We start from the raw sequence: 13,534 nt of genomic DNA on the forward strand, positions 1-13,534 counted from the left end.
TTTTGGAACCAGATTCTGATGAACCTGTATCTGAATCTCCATGTGAACCCACACCATGTCCTGGCTGACCAGTCTTCTTTCTGCATGTATTCAAATGGTGTTAGTGGGCCTTCTTGCAAATGAATATCATTATTTGTGATTGCCATAGGAAGATTACTGTCAAAAACAGCTGTTAGGAAAAAGGGGTAACATTCTAAGACACATGTGTCAAACACAAGGCCCGCGGGCCAAATCCGTCCCGCCAGGCCTTGCAATGTGGCCCGCACCGCGCTGTCATCACTGCACTCCGCTGCGTTTCCATCACAATGACAGTTTATGACTGTCCAGTAAACCATTTGGCCCATGATTTAGGCTGGATTTTAGATTTTGGCCCCTTCTCTGATTGAGTTTGACACCCCTATTCTAAGAGGTCAGGCTCCTTTTTTCCAAAATAACTCTTCCAAATTAATCTTATGGTCACATCCATTCATCTTTCCTCCTCAGAATTTCCAAGTATTGTACTATCTTTCCTCCGAAGTTTCCAACATGCTCAGATTTTTTTGCCTGATCACACCAAGTTCTGGTCCCTTTCTCTGTCTTTCTGTACCAGTTTTCCATAAGTCGCCTCTTGTTTTTCCCCTGGGCTCTCAGTAATGACTTCCCAGACCAGTGGGGTTTTCTCCATCCTCGTTGACCTTGACATCGTCCACTGTGCTACCTTCTTGAGTGGTTCCCTCCCTTAACCTCCATGATTTTACTAACTTTTTTTCTGTTCATTTTAATTATTTCATGACTTCTCTTTAATCTACCTCCTCAAAAGTCAGACTTTCTAAGCCTGACTTGCTGAATTTCTTCACTGCCTTTTGCTTGTTCATGTTTCAAGTCCTACCTCTTCCACAAAATATTTCCTAGAGCTTCCCAGGAAATTGCCTGCCTCTGCCTTTAAGCTCTTATGTAATTTATATATCATGAAAGCACTAATCATAACTCTATCTTGTAGCTCCTTGGGAACTGACATAGGAGTATACTTCTTTTACAACCAATAAACACAATAATAGGTTTGAATGTGAGAGTTAAAATAAGTCATGTTATAAAAATGTCATTTAATGTTGATGAAGCAATATATAAATTATATATTGAATATACAGTTATGCCCTTCAAAGATTAGGATGTCAATACATTTGACTACTCAAGGAACACAGAGTTGAAGGCATCACAGTGTGTAATGAGTACTTGAATTAAGGAAAAGGTAGGTCCTGGTAGACTTTAGGAAGAATGAGCATAGGAAACAGAATGAGCACAGATAGTACCTAATATGTTGAGGTTTATTGATTGATTGGTAGTCACCTCTCATTGAGTCATCGTGGTAAGGATATTGCTCTCAAGTTGAAACTTTTTTCCTATAGTTCCAAATGTGATAGTATCAAGGAAGCTATTTGTAAATAATCACATTCTTTCCTAGAAATAAAATTTTTGAATATTGTTCATCTGTTTCTCAGACAGCTCTGGGTCTGAGAAGCAAGAAATACCTTCCCTGGCCCTAGATTCAGTACCAGTTTGTCCCTACATCTATTCTTGTTCATCAAATTTTGTTTTTTTATGAGCACTATAATATATGAGTACTTCAGATTTTTATCCCTTTCTTAGGACCTAATCACATAGTTTCCATTTAAGAGATTTTCATATAATCAAATGAGCAACTGATATATATTTGTTTGTTTTGGAATTATTTAATAAATCATTGTTGATGCTTAATAACATATCTGCTTTGATTAAAATCCTGTCATTTTCAAATATTTCCAATAAGAGAGGAAATACTTAGTTATAAGTAATGTATTAGCTCTTTAGTTGTAACTTTACCATTTACTAAACTGCCTCTGAATACATAAATTTTGTCACAGAGACAAATGAATAGTCTTTCATACTTAACAATGCAAACTAATTAGGTTCAATTATCCTGTGTCCTGAGAATTACTGTAAAAATAATTTATTCTTACCACATGCAACTAGCCCAAGTCATATGCATGGGCCAGAACCTGGAGAATGTTGCGTAGACAAAGCATTGGAGTTTTTAAAGGAAACAGTTGTGATTATCCAAATAACAATCTGGTCAAGAAATCTTAGTCATTCTTAAAAGACAGATCCTTTGCTTTAAATCCAAACAGAACATTTAGAACCTTCAATTCCCTCAGAAAGTGCAGCCCCATGCTGGGTGTAGAGTGGAAGACCTGCCCTGGATTCTAAGGTTCAGTGGCCTGGCTTGAACCACAGGTCTGCAGCTTACTGATCTGAATCCTAGATACACTCCTCTCTCCTAAACTCAGTAATTGTGGCTCGTGGAGTGGTTCTAGGCAATAAGTATTGTGTGAGTTACCTAGCACTCTGGTCAGCAAACTGCGGCTCGCGAGCCAATTGCGACTCTTTGGCCCTTTGTGTGTGGCTCTTCCCCAAAATACCAGGGTCTGGGTGAGTCTGTTTTGAAGAAGTGGCGTTAGAAATTTAAGTTTTAAAAATTTGGCTCTCCAAAGAAATTTCAGTCCTTGTAGTGTTGATATTTGGCTCTTGTTGACAGAGTTTGCCGACCACTGGCCTAGCACAATGCAGTGGATACAGTGCCCTCTCCCTTTGCTTCTTACACTGCTGTTGTGCTAGCTCTTAATTAAAGGTTGAGGAGCTGCTTTTATGTGTGGTTTTCTTTCATTTGCTTTAAAGGGTCAAGGAAGACACTGCAGCACACATCACCTCTCTCAAAGCATCTCATCAAAGGGAAATAGAGAAACTCCTTTGCCAAAACGCAGTAGAAAATTCCTCTTCCAAAGTAGCTGAACTAAATCGTAAAATAGCCACTCAAGAGGTAGGTGACTTTAATAAACTTTCTTAGACTTTAATGTGATTTTTTTTCAGTGCTGTTATCAGAATATTAATTTTGAAATATTTTCACTTCACTTTGTTATGTTGATAGAAATGTTATTGTTGGCTTGATTTTGTGTTTATGAGGATGTCATTGCCATATGTTTAACTATTCTAATGTTTTACTACGTTTTTTCAGTTTCTTGATGGAAGTATTTGTGTTATTTCCATTTCTTTGTCTAAAAGTATGAGACTAACATTTATTTCACAGATATTAGGCTTGTGTTATCTTTATTTAGTCAATAGCTCTTTAATAAAAACTATTATTCTACTTAATCACAATGTATAGAGAAAATATTGGCCACTTTCTTCAAAATGCCTAGACTTTTTAAAAATCATTATTGATTTTTCCACTGAGAGGAACACAGATAGGTTGCTTCCCACATGTGCACTTGCCCTGATTAATCAGGGATCTAACCTGCAACCTAGGTATGTGTCCTGACTGGAATCAAACCCAATACTTTGTGGTATATGGGATGACGCTCCAACAGACTGAGCCACACCGGCCAGAGAAGAATGCTCACACTTTATAGAAGTTTATCTTAAAGGCTTCAAGAGAAAAATACTTGAGATAAAAAAGCCATGTAGGTACATAGTCATTAATTTGTAATATGTGATGTTTTATATTAAATGTTGAAAGAAACAAAATGATAAATTTATTCAATGAGTTTAATTCAGTGAATTTAATTTCTATGTCAGCCTATTTCTAGGTTAGAACTTTGTAATTTTAAAATATTAGGTCATTAGTTGGTTTTCTTATATTTTTCAAATAATGTTCAAGAAAGAACTTTATTAACTCAGAACTTTTATCATAATTTTCTAGGTACTTATAAAACATTTCCAAAATCAAGTTAATGAGCTGCAAGATAAACAAGAATCTCTTATGGTTTCTCAAGTTCGAGAAGAAATCCTACAGAAAGAGGTAAGAAATCACAAAAATATTGGCCAAATATAAGTTTATCTTGGCCAATTTAGCCATTTCAATCATATTCACATTTTTGCATTAATTTTTTAACTTAAATGTACAAATAGACATAACCTAAAAATACCACAGTCAAGATAATATTAATATCTTATTTATGGAAAATCTGCTTTTTCCATCTATTGATATTTTTGGGGTAGTTTTTTAGTAAGTAAAATTAGTACTTAATGCAGAAATGGCTTTAACCATCTATGACTAATTTGGTTAGCAAATAGGTAAAGTAATCATCACAGTGATGCTAGATCACCAATAATATAACTACAGGAAATAGATTTTTTTCAAAAACTCATCATAACAATAAGAGTTATCAATTTTTAAGTATTTACTTTAAGTATATACTAGGCACTGTGCTCTTTGTGATTCTTCACCATAACCCTAAAGCTTAGGTACTATTATTCCCATTTTATAAATTAAAAAATTGATTTTAAGAAAAATTAAATACAGTAACTTCCCTGAGGTAACCAAGCCTGGTCATTGGACATTGAGGTCATTACCAGTGTTTTCTATAGTACTTAAGTAACAGGAAGCATTTTTTATCAATCTTTACTTATGTATTCAGTTACCAACATAGAATAAATTCACCAAAATGCAAAAATAAAAGTATTCAACTTTTATTTTACCCCTAAAGGTGCATTTAAGTAGATACAAAAGAAATTTTCTGTATTTTTTTATTTTGAGCTAAATTTCTGCTGATCTTTCTGCAAATCATCAATTAAAGTCTGCATATCTATTTTTTGGTGAGGAATGTTTCACATTTAAAAATATTTTGATTCACCTCTGACTCAATTTGCTTGTATTTTCACCTTTTTAAAACTAATTTAGGAAGTGTGTACGTTTAGTATTATCAATGTTATTAGGTAGTGGGTGTTTCCATGTAAACCGATTGAATTTGTTAATTTTATCTATTTTGATATGTTAATTATTTTGTTTTTTTATATTGGCTAGTTATAATTATGTGATATAAAGAAAATAAAAGTAATTTGTTCCATCAAACCCAATATAAAGATCCTCCATTTAACTCTCGGGTGACAAAATGTTACCATTTTCTCTGTGTGCTATAATCAGAAAAAAGAGGTACTGCACTAACTGCAATTCCCATGTGTCTTTCATCTTTGCAACCTAAGACAGCAGCAAGCACAGAAAGTTTATTACTTCATTATCTGTATTTCTTATGCATACATTTATTTGTGGAATGAATTATAAAATTATGAGATCCAGAAGAGAATTACAAATAGGATTATAGGGCGTTGATAAAGAAAGGATCTATATTTACTGAACTTTTTCTGTATTACTTAATCTTAAAGTAATCACTCTATTAAATACTTTATAACAAAGCTAAATACACCAAAGATAAACGTCCAGCTTAATTTTGAATGACATAAACCGGCCTGGCATATGTGGGAGGGAAAGCTGGGCCAAGTATCTGAAGCCTTTTGGATTGTGAGGTCAGTTCAGTTCTAGGATGACCCTTTCACTTCCTGGATTAGGGAAGGAAAGCTATTAATTATCCTAACAACTTAAAATATCTTTGTTGACAAGAAGCCTCTTATCTAGTGAAATTTTACACACAAAAAAACATGTGGTTAATAGTCTTCCTTCTTAAGACTACCTGTTAAAAATGAATTACTTCCTTATCATAGTTTTTCATTTAACTTCATACCTCAATTTTAGATTACAAAACTCTTAGAAGAATTGAGAGAGGCCAAAGAGAACCATACCCCAGAGATGAAACATTTCATGGGCTTAGAAAAGAAAATTAAACAGATGGAAATGAGACATAAACAAAGAGAGCAAGAACTTCAACAGGTAAAGTAGTAAATCACATGTACATATTTGTAGAGTTCTTCACTTTGAAGTACCTCCAGTTTGCTATAGTTTGTCATCCCTAGCAAAATTTACTTTGTAGTGTTTCCATTATATATTGATCTTATTAATAATATATAGCTTTTCAGAGAAAAATTACTTTAAATCTCAAATACCTGAAGATTGGTTTACCCTATTTATGAAGAAATAGAGACACAACTTGTATCAGGTTCTTATATGCCTAGCACTAGTAATACCATTACTGTACTTAATCACAAACAGATGAATTAATGGAAATTTAAAAATGGCCGAAGGACATGATGATGTAGTTTGGGCACTAGCCTTGGTGCAGATATTTAACTTTGCTTGAACAATGTATTATTCGGTTTGGTCTGACAGCAAAATATCAAACTGGGAGGCTTAAAAAAACAACTACTAATTTTCTCATAGTTTGGAGGCTAGGATTCCAAGATGGAAGTTACAGCTGATTCATTTTCTAGTGAGGTGAGAGTTCTCATCCTGGCTTATAGAGGGCCTTTCCTCAGTGTGCGCCCTGCAGGATAGAAGAGGGAAAATAGAGAGAAAGCTCTCTGGTGCCTCTTATAAGGACACTAATCCAGTCATAATCTAATTATGTTTGGGGCCTCACCCTTGGGACCTCATGTAGACTTAACTACCGTAGTTCCTTACCCCAAATACAGCCACACTGTGAGTTAGGGCTTCAACATAAGAAGGGATATGAGGGTGGCACATATTCAGTCTAAATCAGTGTAAGTTAAATACTCTTTGCAAATAAAAATCACCACATCCATGCAAGCTTTATGACTGACCTAAGTTCCACAGAAAAACCGTAAGTCTGTTTAATCCTATCAAGATGAATGAAATTTCTCATTCTTACTCTTATTTATGAATTTCTCTTAAAAACACATTGCATACCGAGAAATGATCATCCACAGTAGAGTTAAGGTATCAGTGTATCATCATTTTTCCAGAACCCACCTTTGTGTGTCACTTTTTAATGCCTATTTTAGAAAATGGTTGTAAGTTGTTGATAAATATGTTAAACATTTGCTTTGTTATAGTTACATACTTTATTATATATAGCCTAATGTCAGTTATTTTATAAATGTAATAATGTTATATATGTATTCATTAAAAAATATATGGTGTCACAAAATTGTATACAGTGTGAATAATTATAAAGGTAGTGTTCATTAAAATACATTTCATTTCCAAAATGGAGCTATTAGCTGTTAAGATGAATAGATTTTTTGGGACAACCTTTATTATTGCAATTCGTTTTCTAATTTTGACTGTTTTGTTTGCTAAAGCAAAAATGCAGTAGGCTTTTAAAAATATATTTGATTCTTAGAGAAGGTAATAGATTGCAGTTTCATAGTAAAATGCTAAATTAAGATGTTATCTAAGTGGTTGTTCTGACTTGAGTTTCCCTCACAAAAACACCAATTAGCAACCAACAATTCATAAACAAGGCAATTGTGAAAACTCAAAACATAGGTGAGTTCGAAGTACTCTTTTGTTCCACAGAGACCAAGAAGCACTGCCTTAAAAGGGTAAGAGGAGCAGCCACAGTCTGACAGGCCAGCATAGCGTTGCACCAGAGGGTACTCTGTGGCCTACATTTCCTCCAGTGGGAAAAAGAGCCCAAGATGAACATCCAACTTGCCCACCACTGTGGGTTGCTTCCCAGGAGGCCCACTTGGTCTCACCTCATAAAGATTTCAGGGCAGAATCTATGGGGCTCAGCCACTGGAGATCAGATTGTGACTGCAAAGTTCACCTCCTGCCATGGACACACTAAATCTTTAGCTACTGTGCAGAACAATTTCCTCAAGGAGAGGGAGGGGGGAAACAAAACAAAAAGCAGCTAGCTGAACAACTCCTACACAAAGTAAGCTAAGGCAAAATCTCACCAAAAGCCTCCACCTCCAGCTAGTGACCACAATCAAGAGGAAGCTCAAACCCGGATCTTTTCCCTGAGGAGTAAAGAGTTTGAAACCCACATTGGGCACTTTAACTTTTAAGATCTGCTCCTGAGAGATGAACCTCCGGAACTCAGCTTTGTAAGGCCACGGGGGCTTGTGCCCCTGAGACCCAGGAGGCTCTAGCAAACTAACAGCCCTAAAGGCCAAGTGCGTACACCCCCTCCAGGGCGCAATGCAGAGGCAGCAAGGGCTCTCTGCGAAAGAGCTCTGCTTATCTAAGCACTGGCCTGGGGGCAGCCATCTAATGCAGCACACACCTAGGAGCTGCTGAAATACTCTCCAGGGACCAGGGTGGTGAGAGCTATCTTCACACTCTTCCTCTCGCCTTGCTACAACTTGCCAGTATCTTCCAGAAAGGAGCTTGCACCCTCATTTGGCACCTCAATTTTTGTGGCTGCCACCCAAATATATATTGCCTTGTTGGCCCCCTGGACAGTATATATTTGCATACTTTATTAGATGCTGCCTGAGGGTCTGGCTTCCAGTCTACCTGAATCTAGGTGCTGAGATCCTCCCCTTTGAGACACTGACATAGGTACTCCTAACTAATGGAAACCACTAAACATAAAATAGGTTGTTTGGACAATTACAAAAATTTAAGAGAAAACCAAGAACTAGGACAAGGAAGGCAGAGTTGATGGCAGCTTCATCTACATGACACCCTCCTTCTAGACTGGCAGGTGGCTCTTTTACCAACGTATAGAAACTAACAGAGTCAGGAAAACATAAAAAAAAATAGTGAAATATAGTCCCAAAAAAAGAGAACAAGATAAAGCCTGTGGAAAAGATCTTCAGGAAACAGAGTGAGTTATCTGTTCAAGAGTTCAAAATAATAGTCACAAAAAGCGAATGAACGAAGTGAAATAAGAAAGTACCAAATAAAAGTCACAGAACTGAATACTACAATTACTACACTGAAAAATGCAATCGAGGTGAGACAATGCCCTACCGAACTCATGCCCCCACCTGATCATACCTCAGCCTAATAACCACCTTGTATGACAAGCCCACAGCTAACATTCTCAATGGTGAAAAGCAAAAATATGTTTTTTGAAGATCAGAAGCAAAACAGGGTTGCCCACTTTCACCACTTTTATTCAACACTAGAGGCCCGGTGCACGGGTGGGGTCCCTCAGCCTGGCCTGCGATTGGGAAAAGGGGGGAGGGACCATGGGAGGTTGGCTGGCTGCGGGAGTTTGGCTGTGGGAGCCCACTGACCACCAAGGGGCCGCTCCTGTCATTTGGTCAGCTGGTTGTAGTGGTATTGGAAGTCCTAGCCACAGGACTTTTTTTTTTATTATTATTGATTTTATACAGAGAGGGAGAGGGAGAGTTAGAAACATCCATGAGAGAGACTTATCTGTCAGCTACCTCCTGCACACCCCCTACTGGGGATGTGTTCGCAACCAAGGTACATGCCCTTCAGTCCATAGGCAGACACTCCATCCACTAACTGAAACTGGTTAGTAAAAATGACATTTTTACTTCCTTCTTTCCAACTCGAATGCTTTTTATTCTTGGTCATCGTGAGTATTTATGCTGAAGCGACTTCACCTCTACCACCTGGCTCACCTGCATCAGCCACAACCCCTGTGTGCTCAGGGAAAATGAATCCTGTTCTCTCACTTGTGCTTGAGGAAATTATGATTAATCCAAGCTCTTGGTTATACCACCTACGTTTGTATAAATGTACTCGGTTATGTGTGCACAATGACAAAATTGCCTCACATCACATTTCCCAGAACGTATCTCCACTCGTTAAGTAGCACATGCCTATAATTAGAAAAAAAAAGAATTATAAAATTCATATGGAATCACAAAGGACTCCAAATAGCCCAACCAATCCTAACAAAGAACAAAGCTGTAGTGATCACACTTATTAATTTCAAACTATATTACACAGCTACAGTACTCAAAAAGTATGGTACTTGCATTAAAAGAGGCACATAGACCAGTGGAATAGAATCAGGGGCCCAGAAATAAATCCATGCATGTACAGTTAACATATTTGATAAAGGAGTAAAGAATACTCAATGGAGAAATGATAGTCCCTTTGATAGCTGATTCTAGGTAATGTCCACATGCAAAAGAATGAAACTAGATCTCTGTCTTACATCACTCATAATGTATTAAAGACTTCAAGTAAGTCTTGAAACTATAAAACTCCTAGAAGAAAACATAGGGAAACAGCTCCTTGACAGTGAGTTTTTGGATATGAGACTTAAGAGTACAAGCAACAAAATAAGTACACTATTGGGACTTCACCAAGCTAAAAAGTACACAGCTAAAGAAATAATCAACAAAATGAAAGGCAACAAAAATAAAAGGCAACATGAAGTGGGAGGAAGTATTTGGAAACTACACATCTTATAAGGGGCTAATATCCAAAATATACAAGGAACTCATATAACTCAATACCAAGAGAGATAATAAATATGCAATTAAAAATGGGTAAAGGGTCTGAATAGACATTTTCCAAAGAAAATATTTAAATGGTCAACAGGGTACATGAAAAAGTGCTTTGTGTCAGCTTGCAGGTGAAGGTGGTAAGAAGAGGGAAATTTAGTATCTAATTCTGCTAGGGAGTTTTACAGTATTTTTTTTTTTTTTGAGCTGTGAATAAGAATACCATTTAAAGCATCAGAAATTATATCCAAAAAGCTGTTTCTCTTCATAACAACCCTTGAGATGCAATCAAGACAGTTTTCATATACTGTACAACTCATGTCATTGCAATCATTCTAGAACTAGAAATAGTGATAAAAGCATACATGTAGCATTTACCATGTGCCAGGCTTCTTGTTTATAAGCACTTGTTCCATGTTAACTCATTTAATTCTGCCAACACAAACAGGATGGGGAAATTGAAGCATAGATAAGTAAAAAAACAAAACAAACAAACAAACAAAAAAAGCAAAAAACCAATTTGGTCAAAGTTCACACACAGCTTGTGGGAGGCAGCCTGGCCTCAGAGCCCCTGCTACTATCACTAGACTGCCTTGCTTTTGGGGGCCAATGGTGAAGTGAGGGTACCCTGTCAAGTACCTTAAGAAAATCATTCGGCACAAGCATTACAAACCTTAGAAAGCTAGACATACAAAAGCTAGTTAGGGCAACAAAACCAATAATGTTTCCAAACGTTAAACATGCTAAACATCTTCAGTATAATTTTTTATCTATAATCCTGCCTTGCTGACACAGTGAAACCGATAAGTGGGGCTCCCCACTTCTCCCCCAGGCCGCAGCTTTATTGTTGTCCATATTGTCCCACGTCAGCTCTTCGAAATTGTTAAATGTCCTCCCCCTTCCCCTCCCCACCCCCCACCCCCGTGAACTCCAACACTGATATGGAATTTCTTTTTAATTTACAGATAATACAGCAGACACACCAAGTAGTAGAATCTGAGCAAAACAAAGAGATTGAGAAATGGAAAAGACTCGCACAGTTGAAGAATCGTGAGCTGGACAAGTTCCGCACAGAATTGGACTCGATCTTGGATGTCCTGCGAGAGCTGCAGCGGCAGGGGGTGGTGGTGCCCGTCGCCCTAGCGGAGGAAGTGAGCGCACCACAGTATTAACCTGGACTGTAGGCGTCACAGGGCCTCCCGGCAGGGCCCGCTGCGTGGTGGCTGGGATCGTGCCTCATCAGAGAAGGCTGATGAAAACCACTGTTCCAGGATGTTCCCAGAAAACCGCACAAAAGCAACATTTCGAAATAAACTGCTCTTAACCAATAAGAAAAAAGAAAAAAAAAAAGCATTGTAGCATATTTTACTGAAAATCTTTAACCAGTCACGTTTTAAATAATTTACGGACAAATCTCTATGACGAGATTAGAATTAGTGAATTTCATAGTAAAAGTTCTCACTTTTACTAGATGTGAAAAGAAAAGGAAATTGCACCTACTCTGCCGTTGTCAGTGCCAGAAAAGCAGCTCCTCTTCCTCATGGACACGCAGGGAGGGTGTGAGCACAGTGGCTGCACAACCACATCCCAGTCACCGAGCAGGAGAGTCTCCACAATAACTTGAACAAGAATTATAATTTCTGTACAGTGGACCGTGAACTACCTGTGACACCCAGATTTCCACTCCCACCTCTACGTGCCTCATTTTTTTACCTGCTATAAGTGCAAAATATACAAGTAATAAGGGGGTTTGGTTTATTGTTTTATGCTACTTGTCTTAAATGCCACTTCATTTTTTGTAACTCCTTTGAGTTGTAGACTGAACATAACATTTTTACTTTCTCTATTTAAAAGGTAATATAGGTTTATTAGGAAAAACTAAAAGTATGCACAAAAGCAGCCATATTCTTATTTTACTTTGCAATTCCCATTTCCAAAAGCAGATATTGTGTGTATAAGATTCCAGTCAATTAAAGCCATAGCCACTTTGTTTTAAGATGTTCCAGCCCAGTACTGTCCAACAGAAATATAATTAATGTGAGCCACATATTTTATTTTATTTTAAATGTAATTAATTTTGGAAATTTATATATTCAAAATGTGAATATAAAAGTTGAGTTTTTGTTATTTTTTCATACCTAAGTCTCCAAATTCTGGTATATTTTACATTTATAAGCACATCTCATCTTGGACTACCCACGTTCCAAGTGCTCAACCACAGGCTAATAAATGCAGTTCTAGAATAATAATTACAATAATAATATAACAATGTGAAGCACTGTTATAAAGGACAGGTGAAATAGGTCTTGGCGGAATTATTGATAGCAAATGTGAAATGTGGAAATTAATAATAAGAAATGCAATTAATGTCAATGTTCAGCATTTTTTAATGTCCTTTTCCTAAGAGGGTACAAAAAGCATTATAACTTGTTATTTTTTTATGTGAAAGAATCTTAATTTAAATTATAAACTATTTTGGTTATTATTTGCTCTGTGTGTGTTTTTATCTGCAAACTTATTAATTTATTGCTACACCCATTTCTCACTTTGTCTTTTTGACTATTCATGGGATGTTCATTCCAGGCACAAACATGACTGATTCTGAAACACAAGAAGTGCAGCATCGAATAGATTACAGCAAAAGTGCATCCTATTTTGATGAGGATTTTATATTCTGTTTTGGAATAAGCTGTGCACATGTCAGATCTTCTATTTACAGATTAAGGATCCATAAATACTTTCAGAACTTTTAGTTACAACTAAAACCAGCAAGAACCATATTCCATTCCTTAGTCAATACACTAACAGTCCAGGATGAGAACATGGAAGATAGACAACGTTAGACACTTTTATGAAGATTTAAGCTCCAGGAAATATCAGTCCTCTCCAACCAGTTCCACCTCCTCGCAATGTCAAAAGGCATCCACAGGCCTCCCTGGGGGAACCTCATCAGAACACATGGCTTGCCACTGAACACACTTGTGCAGAGGGATTTCTGAGTGAGCCCATTGCAATCTGGGCTTTTGTATTAAGGTCTCATTCCATATTTCAAAAATCCTGAATTTATGACAAAATGTCTAGGTGAAAGCAGTCCCTTTTCCACCCATACTTGTGAGGACTCCAGGTAGTCCCAGATCTGCATGCACATGAAATAAGAGGTAACCTTTCTCAGAATAAGGTTCTTTCCTATCAATATTTGTAGATATGACAGCCTTCCTGTTTCAAAGAGCTCCTTAAAGGTGAAAAGAGTGAAGTTTGAATGTTTTCAATATTTCCAAGTTATGGGTAATCCTATTGTAGTATTTGAACCATTTATGGTCTTTCTTCAGTTTCTATAGGAGTCTAATAAACACATGTAGAAGATGGTTTTTTTTAAAATCACATGTATTTTTTAAAATATATTTTTATTGATTTCAGAGAAGAGAAACATCAATGATGAAAGAATCAT

General features: G+C 36.8%; 1 protein-coding gene across 4 annotated transcripts in view; it reads left to right on the forward strand.

Moving 5' to 3' along the window:
* The window catches only part of CEP162 (centrosomal protein 162), a 65,277-nt gene extending 53,319 nt beyond the window's left edge, over positions 1 to 11,958 (forward strand). For 3 of the 4 annotated variants that reach the window (XM_036414479.2, XM_045572763.1, XM_036414482.2), the window contains 4 exons: positions 2,692 to 2,833; positions 3,713 to 3,811; positions 5,543 to 5,677; positions 11,052 to 11,958. In XM_036414479.2, coding sequence (XP_036270372.1) covers positions 2,692 to 2,833; positions 3,713 to 3,811; positions 5,543 to 5,677; positions 11,052 to 11,258 — 583 coding nt within the window. In that variant the 3' untranslated portion in view covers positions 11,259 to 11,958. Of the gene's footprint in view, positions 1 to 2,691; positions 2,834 to 3,712; positions 3,812 to 5,542; positions 5,678 to 7,222; positions 8,504 to 11,051 lie in introns of those variants that run through there. The other variant, XM_045572762.1, reaches the window with a different exon arrangement.
* The last annotated feature ends 1,576 nt before the right edge of the window (positions 11,959 to 13,534 follow it).

This window comes from Pipistrellus kuhlii, unplaced genomic scaffold (genome assembly GCF_014108245.1).
Source record: "Pipistrellus kuhlii isolate mPipKuh1 unplaced genomic scaffold, mPipKuh1.p scaffold_m20_p_5, whole genome shotgun sequence".
In the NCBI taxonomy this organism is placed as follows: domain Eukaryota; kingdom Metazoa; phylum Chordata; class Mammalia; order Chiroptera; family Vespertilionidae; genus Pipistrellus; species Pipistrellus kuhlii.